The sequence below is a fragment of the Acanthopagrus latus genome, chromosome 5 (assembly GCF_904848185.1).
Source record: "Acanthopagrus latus isolate v.2019 chromosome 5, fAcaLat1.1, whole genome shotgun sequence".
In the NCBI taxonomy this organism is placed as follows: Eukaryota; Metazoa; Chordata; class Actinopteri; order Spariformes; family Sparidae; genus Acanthopagrus; species Acanthopagrus latus.
Genome location: NC_051043.1, coordinates 27,529,689 through 27,540,254, shown reverse-complemented (window position 1 = coordinate 27,540,254; position 10,566 = coordinate 27,529,689). Strand labels below are relative to the sequence as shown.

The window sequence follows — 10,566 nt, the reverse complement described above, 5'->3', positions numbered from 1 at the left end:
TGCAGCACTGATTTGCTCCAGAAACGTTTCATGAACTAGAAAATTCCACCTTATTCTTCAGCTTCAAAGTCCATGTCTCATATTTAATTAATGATTTAAAGAATGTGTATGCTGCGTAACATTAAGAAACAGGTCTGTTTTTCATCTTCTCTCATCACATTAACCTTATTTTCTGAAGGACATTCCAGTGATTAAAGTGATGTGTTTAAGATCTGCCAACAGAGGGCGCCGTTGCAAAAAAAGTTGTGAGCTGTGAACCAACCTCAGAAAATAAGACACTTTGTATCTGCTGTTGTTTTTCTCATAAGGGAAAAAAAATCCCTTTTTTAAGTGTGTAATTCTAAATATACAGATCACACGACGTCATCTTGTCTGTGTTTGATGTTTTTTTTATTTCATTCTCAGCAGTAAAAATCTGCATCCATACAAACAAGTACTAAATTCAAATGCTGAACAGGAGTATGTTTTGAACGCGTTGCTTATGTGAAGAAAATGATTATAACAAACCAGCACACGGACGCCTGAAATAATGGAGCAGCAAAAAAATAACACCGATAACCAGTGAAGTGGATCCAGTAACGATCCCAAAACGAGATCATGACGGACTGACACCAAACACACTGGGAAGTAACAGTAACGGTAATGGTAACAAACGGTGATTTCTAACGTCAGGCATTCTCCTAAACGCCGTCTTCGATCAGTAGTTCTACTTGTTAAGATGCAGAGAAATGGCTCCTGATACAAACATACAGCAGGGAACCAGCATGCATTCATGTTTTTTGAGCTTTTTTTTTTTTCTGTACGAACCCCAAAACTTTGGACCGCAGCCTGACCCATATCTGAGTTCTGGGACCGATGAAGATGCTGATATATCGGCTGATATCATTTTACACACATATTTACATTAACACACTTTTTTTTTTGTGATGGTGCCTCAAATGTGGTTATCAAACACCTCAGACAAAGATATAACGGAGGCAGGATAACAAAAATCTTCATTGTCCAAAATGAATGAAGCGGTAAACTTCATCTTCTTTATGTTCTGTAAAAATACGTTTTCCACATATCGGCCGACAGATACGCCTGTGCCGACCTGTGGAAGGCCGGTAACATCAGTCAGGCTCTGCTTCAGACCAGCTCTATTCCACTCTGATCCCGTCTCTACCCTGAAGCATCGAGTGCATAACTCAAATGTCTGAATCTAATCTAGGCACCAGCGCGTCGACAACACACTCGCCGTCCTGCTCTGCAAAGTCAGACTCCTTCGGGCTCTTTCTTTTTTTTTTTGATGCCATCTGGTTCTGTGTTGTGGCAGTGCTATTCTGTCCTGAGGACTAACTACCGTCTCTCACGCGTTCCTGAGAGCGCTCTGTTTATTTCCTGTCACTCCTTAACCTGTGGAAGAAAAAGGGCAAGTCTAATGTCTGCCAGTGAACGCTGTCGTACTTTGTATTCACTCTGGCCCTGTCAGATGAGTACAAAGAGGAGAAAATCACTCGGGAAAGGATAAACAAATACATTCAAATTCAGAAGTATCACGCTAAGGCAGTTTCCCTTGTATTTCGTGGACCTTTTTGCTTTAGCTCACGTTCCCTCGTCTCTGTCTCAGAGGAGGAGGATTTTATTTTGGACACTCACATCTGTGTCACCAACTCGTCTCCAAAGTCTTTATATGGTTCTCGTCTGCGTCTCCCTCGGCACAGCCAGCGGGTCGATTAAAAAAAAAATATATATATATATATATGTCAGTCACATATTCATCATTTCACCTTAACCACAATGAAACACACTTATAAAAACAAAAGAAAAGTTATAAACACCCACCCATTCGAAACACCATCTCTTTAAAGAGAAGTGGTTTCATCACACACGTCAACACTGATGTGACTAGAAATTCAAACGGTTATTAAAGGGGGCAGCCCACGATTGGTTTTCCAGGCTATCACATATGAATATTGAAGAAACCTCCCAACCTTATTATCAACAGAGTCCTCTGAATGGTTTCTAGATCGTGTCCATTTGTGTGTCAGCTTATCTCGTTCGTGCCTCAGATGTGTTTAAACAAACTAAAAGGTCACAGGATTCAGTCTTTGGAGCTCACGCTGCTCCCCAACTCCTTTTAAAACAGAGGTTACTCAGGGAGGCAGAGAGGAGAGACAATGATGGGAGTGTTTTGGTCCATAAGAATGTATCACAGTCCCGTTTGAGGACAACAGGCCCACTCATGCTCCGGGGGTACCGGCTTGCTGGCCCATAAGCGGGTCGGCGCCCTCCACGCTCTCCTGGACCGGCGTGGTTTCAGGGTCCGCTGTGATGACGATGGTGTTCTCGTCCACCAGCTCGCAGGTGGGGTTGGAGAAGGCCGACAGAGGGAGGGTGATCCTCTGCATCTCACGCTCGTACACTCGCTGCTCGTGCTGCTTCTTCAAGTCCCGACCCCTAAAAACACAAACACACCAAAGAAATTCATTATACACACATCTGTTACAAATCTGGAGCTGCATATAATGAAGCAGCAACGGTAAATCCCTTTTTTATTGGTCATATGTGAGCGGACTGTAACTCTACATGAAAAACAAGACCTTCCTCGTGTCTCAGTTTCCTATATGAGCCTGCGAATGTTTTTTTAAGTTGTTTAACGCTGCTGGACTGTGGAATTTTTGTGTGAAGGTCGCATTTTCCATGACGGTCCGAAGGATGTGACTGTATGCACATTCTTGGGTGCCTCGTCTCATTGCCTCTCTGAGATCAACAGTACCGCTAACGTTAGTTTAGAAACAGAGTCTGCTAACGTAAACCAATGATCAACCAGCTTCCTGCTTCCACAGCACCTCTTCAAATCCAAAAATCAATCAGTACAAGTCACTCGTTACATACAGCAATGACTCATCCTGGTTATCCACCGTTATAACCCAGCGATGAGGACAAACAATCCCGAGCAGGACCAGCGTGATAGTAGCAGAAAAACAAAACAGCTTTTGTCTTTTGACAAACTGATCAGCGGGGGTTCACAGCACGTCACACACACGGTCCATGAAGTGACACTTCCACACTTTCTGCAGCCTAACAGACAGAAATCCTGCACACTGGACCTTTCAGTCCTGTTGCTGATATTAAGTATAGACTCCTTTTTATTTGGGACCACCCAAACTAAACACTCATGATTAGGAGCTTTAGATAACACGCTGTATATAGAAAACACATCCTGTTTGAGCCTGGTCTGCAGCAAACACAAGGGACAGATGGTGAAGGGGAACAGAGCTGGCGAGGAGTTTATCTCCTCTGGGGCAACACAGTGGTGAGGAGCAGCGTGAGGCTGCTGTCCACTGATGTGGAGCCAAAACAGGACGATATACTTGCTACCTGCCTTCAGTGCAGCACACTGCGACACTCTGCTGTTAAACCCTTTAAACAGCCACTGGTTCTGTGCACCAGGGTGTGGTTCACTTTAGTTTCAAGCATATCTTGGTCTCTTTAATACTATAAATTCCTTTTGATATGACTCTAATATTTGTATAGCCAGCACCTAGGCTAACTTAGCTTTGTTTTCTTATTCTGCTCAGCAGGATCACACAAAACCCACTCAAGAGATTCCCACATTTCTTGGATGGAGGAGGTGTCTCGGCCCAATAAATAGACCCCATTAACTTTAGGTACTGATCCAGATAAAAGCGAGGTATGGTGGAGGTATACGCTCTACAGTGTGCCGTTATAGTTGTTGAATGAACTTCCATGACTGATACAATTTTATGTTAACTACAGAACTGATGTTAGTTTGGCTCAGCACACCATCAGCTCTGAACTGGCTCATAAACATGTTGTATATAGTTTGTCTAATCTGTGTTAAACCTAGGGTTATGCAGGATTATGGGCCAGACTATCTCCTGGCCAGGACTGGAAACTTCCTGGAGCACTACTACTTGGCAAGCAACCCATGCTGGCTGTCTCCCCATGTGTCGTTGTGCTAAGCAATTGTAAGCAAACTGCTGCTGGCCGGATATCTACATATTTTAATTACAGATACCAGAGCAGGAAAGAGGACAAGCATTTTCAAACAATTTCAGGTTGTTCATAAAGATATGTTAAAAGACTGATTGTTACTGTGTGAAATTTAATATATATTTTGTGAATTCTTGAGGGCGAACAGTCAAAACACTTGCTCGTCACTACAGAAGCTCATATGCAGAGCTGGAGGGGTGAGAAAGAGTTGGAGGGATCGGTGTCCTTGCCGCCGCTCAACCGACTCCAACTGGTTTGTCGGCAGCCTGTTTCCCACAGAGGGTATAGTATGAACCTCTGGGTGCATTACGCTCTCTCTCCGGCCCAGCAGAGGTCTAGAGTGAAGAGGGTCGGTTCATATTGAAGGAGGCATGTGGTCGTCTACATGCCAGTGGGCCACGCTCGCCGCTCAGCGATCACATTACTGAAGCCGATGCCAGAGCAGGTATTAACCCTCTGACATAATATGCTTCTCCTCCTTATTAATAATCACCTCCTTAAAATAGAAAACAAAAACCGGGGCACTGCTAATCAGATTTGCGAGCCAAACAAAGATCTGTAAGTGGCATTTTGTGCTGCGGTGAAGGGAATCCGAATCCCCTCTTTCACAACACTGGGGACGCCTTTTTGGATGTTACGTAACTGCAGCAAATGTGCAGGCTTCTCTTTTCAGTCCAAACCCTCCTCCTCTCCTCTCTCAAGAATACAAAATAAGTTTGAGTGCTTAAAAATAGACCGCGAGCTTTCTCTTTCCTGCAGCTTTCTGTCGCGGCCGACGTCAGAGGCGCGACAAAACGTCTCGTTTACATCCAAGTGGAACAACAGAGAGCATCGCCGGGGAATGTGAACGACAGCTGAGGCCGCTAACGTGCCCGCGATCACGTGTGTCCAACACATCACGCCGGCATTCCTCCTGCGTGTCTTTAAGCCAGAAAAAAACAACACGACGTGAGCCGGTGGAAACAGGAAGACACGACAAAACCTCTGCAGCAGCTGGCTTGATGCCAGAGCGACAGAGAGGGACATGCTGTGATAATAGCATCCTGTAAACAGATTAGATGTGTCAAGTGTCATGTCTCTCACTCTGATGCTGAGCCAAACCATTAAAGGGTGACTCCGCCAATTCTACACACGTTAAAGTGTGTTTAAAAGTCTTGTGGAGGACTTCTGCACATGTAAATAAAGCAGTATAAAACCTTTTGTGGCTCCAGAGGAAGCTGCATGTAATCTGATACATTGCCTCCAGTGATGTCACTCACTGGCTAAGGTGCATTGTGGGTAATGTATGAGACTGTAAGAAATAAGAATAACAAATGCTTTTGATCATTTGTTTTAAAACCGTCCATAATAAGTCTGACAGTTTTTTAGAAGTGCACTGCTAAAGTAGTAGACTGCTTTCCAAAACATTGTGCCTCCATTACCCACAATGCATCTTGGCCACTGAGTGACATCACTGGAGAAGATATCAGATTACATGCAGCTTCTTCTGGAGCCACAGAAGCATTTATACTACTGTTTTTCTCCATGTGCAGCAGAACTTTCCCAACACCTGTACACAGACTCGTGTTTGTGAGAAATTGGCGGAGTTTCCCTTTAATAATCCTGCTGCGATGTCGACACTCACCTCTTATAGAAGTAGCCAAACGTGATGCCTACTCCAAGGACGATTATGATCGCCATCATTAGGATGCCGATCACGTAGCCTGACAAACGTAAAGAGAAGAAAAAGGTTAAAAAAAAAAAAAGACCCTAAATGCATCAAAACGTTACGTAAGTCGTGTGCAGAAACATCTTACTAAGATTCATACAACACACCGAGCGTGCCAAGGTCCTTTTTCTGTTTTGGTCCCGTTCGCACTCGCTGGCTGACTCCCATCACCGGCTGCACGGCGGCGACCTCTCCCTGAGCCGGCCTGGACTTGGCCGGCTGAAAGCTCTCTGTGGAGGGAGTGGTTCCTGTCGGGTCGAGGGACTCGGCCTCTGCTGGCGCAGCAGAACCTTGTTCTGGAGACACAATCAAACAAAACCAGTGTTAAACAACATTCAACGGCATGTGTCAGGTGATTTTCTCCATGAACAGTCTGTTTGTTTTCCCAGAAGATTTCCTTTTTTTTTTTTTTAAACAACATAATATTGATCTCACAATATTCAGTTACATCTGCTGTGACATCCACATCCATCTCTCCTGTTATCAGATGACAATTTTACATTCAAGCTTCCTGATTTTCCTGAAGTTTTATCATAATCTGCTTCTGGCCGAGGGCAGCGTGTCGTCAGCGTACAGAGAAATGGAGAATATGGAAGAGAGGAATTTTCCTTTTCTTGCAGAAAGTTTTCAATTAATTTTGTGAAATCTGTCCTGTCAGTTTTTCCGTCGATCACTGGAGTCGCAACACCGTCCGTCACCATCAAGAAGGGATGTTATTATTTTAGTTTATGCCAGAGATTCACGCAGGTTCATGTCACAGGGTCGGAATACTCTGCATTGTTTCTATAGAATTAAGTAGAATTAAAAGTATTTTAATATAAAAGTGCTTTAAAGTGTACTTTACTCTCTAAAAGTCACCAGATTCTCTGACACAGAACATTTTCTGGCTCCTGATTTATGCGGTACTGCGTGAAATCTCTTTCACCAGCAGTTTATCTGATCCATTTTTGATCTTTTAATGTCTTTTACTGTTTTATTAATATTGATGTATTGTCCAGAGTGTGGAGATGCTTGTCGCAATGATCTTAAATTACTCTTAACCTTGATTTGACTTGACTAGAAGTGCATTAAACGGGCCGTGTGGTTTTCTAACATCCTCCTCTGCAGCTCTGACAAACTCTCATCAGCTCGTTGCAACATAAATCAGCTGAGGATCGCACCGCCGCAGGTTGGTTTTTTTCAAACATGTCGCACATAAACAGGCTCTGCGTGCTCGGCTCTGTCACAGGAAACAGGTTTTGGCTGCAGATGTAAACATCGGCTCTTTAACCCTTTTTCCTCCGCACAGATTGTTGTTTATGAACTCTGCTGAAGTTAAAGAGCGTGAAGTCATAAATTCAAGCAGCCAATTGGAGGCTGTCTCCAAGGTACGAGCGTGGCTTTTCTGCCAATGAGCTGGGGTCGGGGCGTGGTCGACACTTGTGGAAACTGAACTTTTTCAGCATGTGACTGCAGGGCTTTGTTATTGTGCGACTTGGGTTTGGCTTCACGGTGAAGAAGGAAACAAAGGCCGAAGTAGAGGAGACTTCTCACAGCGGCTCAGCTCTGACCAACTGACCCACTGCTCACCGCACAACTCCTGTGTGTGTGTTCACTAATCCACCTCCGAACAATGACCTGTTTTTATTTCCAAAAATGAAAAGAGACGCAGAGAGAAAGCTTCTCTGACCCATTTAAAGTTTAAAGCTCCGGCTGCTTCCGCCCTCATCAAGCTTCACACACTTGTGTTGTGTTGACTAATTGGAACATTTTTTCACAGCTACAAACATTCAGCTTGTTATTTTCCCCCTCACACAGCCCACTTTAAAAAAAATAATAATAATGATAATGAGCAGGGAAGAGAAAGTAATTGCTGGCAGCATCAAGAGTCTGAATATTCCCACAGAGCCCTGCGAGAGGAGAGCAGCCATTTCAGAGCAGCTTTACAATACATTTACAACAAATATACATTTTATTTTTGCCTGTTTTTTTTTCTGCGAATATCTCTCCATACAGTGTGTGTACAGTGTTTGCCAACCTTTGCATGCGTCGATTGCACAGAACTGTCTCTGGACCGTCCCATCCGGGCCAGCAATGTAGCACCAAGGCCTCTCGGAGGAGTCTGGGTTTCGGCAGTAATTGTGATCTCCAGCACCTACAGGAGGGACGACGAGAACAGCACACGTCTGTTACTGATGCCTCATGTGAACACAGGCCTGTGCCTGTCTGTCTGCCTGTCTGTCTGCCTGTCTGTCTGCCTGTCTGTCTGTGTGGGTTAACCACTGGATTCATTAATCATTAATAGCACTCCATCACACTACAATGAACAGGCTGCACATGAGCACAAAGGAAGGAAACAAGCAGCAGCTCGTGTTTAAAAGACCAAAAACTTCCAGCTGTTTTGATTTGTGGAATTTGTTATCAATCATCAGCGACAGAAAAATCACAGAATCGTCCTTTATTCGACAGGCTCTGCATTACAAACAGCCCTGTGTGTGTGAGGAGTTTACCTGTGAGTGAGTCGGGATGCTCGGTCACATCATAGTCTCTGGTGGTGTTGGTCCAGTTCAGACAGGTCAGACCTGAGGAGGAGCTCTGTTGTTCCCCTCTGTAGTCCAAACCACTGGACCTCATGCAGTCTGAGAACAACAACATCACATGTGAGGTGTAAAAACCCAAAAAAACCCATCATATTCTCCATGCTTGATATTTTCAAAAGGAAACCAGGCAATAAAAACAGGATTAAATGCATAAGAAGGAGTCGTGTTACCGTTTTGATTTCCATTCGATGCACTGCTCTCCACAATCACCACACTGAGGAAAACAACATGCAGGGAGAAAAACATCTTGCAGAGCTGACGGCCTGAATTCACAGACAACATGGCTGGATGAGCTTCTCTCTTCAGGGAATGAAGACAAAAAATCTAAAAGATGATGTAGAAGACAGATGAAGAGCCTGTGCTGAATGTGCTTCAGACACACTGCTGCTTCTGCTCTGGAGTCCCAGCCCTTGTTTTTGTCAGAGCAGCTCAGCTTTCTTGGTAAACAGCCTTCACCAGGAGGAGGAGGAGGAGGAGGAGGAGGAGGAGGAGGAGGAGGAGCTGCTGCCCTTTGCAGTAGAAACCTCAAGGTCCTAAAGCCTCCCCATGTTCCACACACAGACACATGAGAGCTGCAGCTGAACGTTAGACAGGAAGCTGCTGCACAGCCATCACAGACATGCAGCCACTGTCAACAAAAACCAGACTTCTGTTTTAGCTTTTTAACATTTTCTGCCTGTAAGCAGCTGCTCTGCTCTTTCGTTTTCAGTCTAAAAACACACTGACTCCATACTTTCCACTTGTAATCCTTCCTTATCTGCCTCTCATCCCTTCCCAGACTTCCTCTATCTCCCCATGAGGCCTGTTTTTTTCCTCCTCTCTGGGCTCTACGGAGGCCGATGCAGGACAGCCGCTGACGGTGTTTTCCTCTGTCACAGCACAGAGACGTCCTGTGTCACTGCCAGCCAGCCTGAGTCACCCAGAGCTCACTAAGCCACTTTTCAAACAGATGCTCGCCCCATTTTTCAGGCAATTACTAGAGTCAACACGCAGCATCTGTCCAGCACTCTCTGCTCATTCAGCAGGCAGCTCCCAGCATGCACTGCGTGACAATGGCCAGGGTGAACTGGATTTTTTTTTTGGGGGGGGAACTGGGCCCAGTAAAAACTTCTGGATGCCCATTTTCACCACAAACACACAGAAGAAATATTTGAATACAAAGTTCTCATGTTTTGGGGTTGTTTGTTTTTTTTTGTACCAACCTGAACTGAACTCACACAGAGACGATCCGTGAACTTGTAAAATATATTTCATACAATAATTCATAAAGGAACAGGCAGTACATCAGATCAGCTTAGACTTATTGATTTACTGAACATTTATGAATCTATTCTTTATCAATATTTTCTTTTTCTTTTCACGATCATTTTATCATCTGTTTATGTTTCATGTTTGGGTGTTTAAAGACGAAAACATGTGAATCTGTAACACTGTTGATGTTTGTGCAGATTGTTGAATACAGTTTGGTTGTAAATATATATGTGTGTATATAAAATCGTATAAATCTGAATCTGTCAGTCAAGATTTTGACATCATAAAACATCATAATTATGACTCACTAACTGTTCTGTCATTATGACAAAAACCATAGTTACCAAAAACAACTGAATGAAAAGTATATTTACTCACCTACTGTACTTATACAGTAGATTATATATTCTGAGGTACCTGTATACCTGGTGGAGTATTTCCATTTTCTGCAACTTTATACCTCCACTCTGCTACATTTGAGTTAAATATTGTACTTTTACTGAATGTATTTGAAGTTCTTAAGTTACAAGTTACTTTGCGTGCTGCCTCAGAGCAAAAATAACACATTTTGATTTATTTCTCATCAGTAATCTGATTACAAAAACACTGTTTTGGTTCTGATAATCAGTGAAATGCAGAATGTGGGATCAGACTTTTGATTCTTCAGTACATTTTAATATCAGATAAATTTACTCAAGTACTATTTGCACAGGGGACATTCACTTTAACCTAAGAAAGACTTCTGGGTACTTAAACTGAGAGACTGAAGGTCGTCTTCTCCTCAGCCTCCTGATGATGGAAAGTCCACAGGACATTTGCTGCATCAGCAACACAAAAAGACTCCATCCAGCTCGTCTGGTACGATCTAAGTCCCCGAGATCCCAAACTGATTTGAAAATAACCTCGACACAAAGTCGAGCTTCAGATGAGAGTGGTTGGACTTTAAAAAGGGTCTAACAAACATGTTTTCACATCAGTTTGGGTTCTCTGGGTTTCTGGAGACTTTGATTAAGCTGTGTGAAGCCATTT

General features: G+C 43.6%; 1 protein-coding gene across 1 annotated transcript; it reads right to left on the bottom strand.

The window, feature by feature from the left end:
• Positions 1 to 373: 373 nt before the first annotated feature.
• On the bottom strand, positions 374 to 8,741 carry pik3ip1 (phosphoinositide-3-kinase interacting protein 1). The gene is made up of 6 exons (XM_037099570.1): positions 8,457 to 8,741; positions 8,197 to 8,325; positions 7,725 to 7,841; positions 5,815 to 6,003; positions 5,624 to 5,702; positions 374 to 2,439 (listed from the first exon to the last, which is right to left on the bottom strand). The coding sequence occupies exons 1-6, from the start codon at positions 8,566 to 8,568 to the stop codon at positions 2,223 to 2,225; spliced, it is 843 nt and encodes a 280-aa protein (XP_036955465.1). The 5' UTR covers positions 8,569 to 8,741; the 3' UTR covers positions 374 to 2,222.
• Positions 8,742 to 10,566: the final 1,825 nt, after the last annotated feature.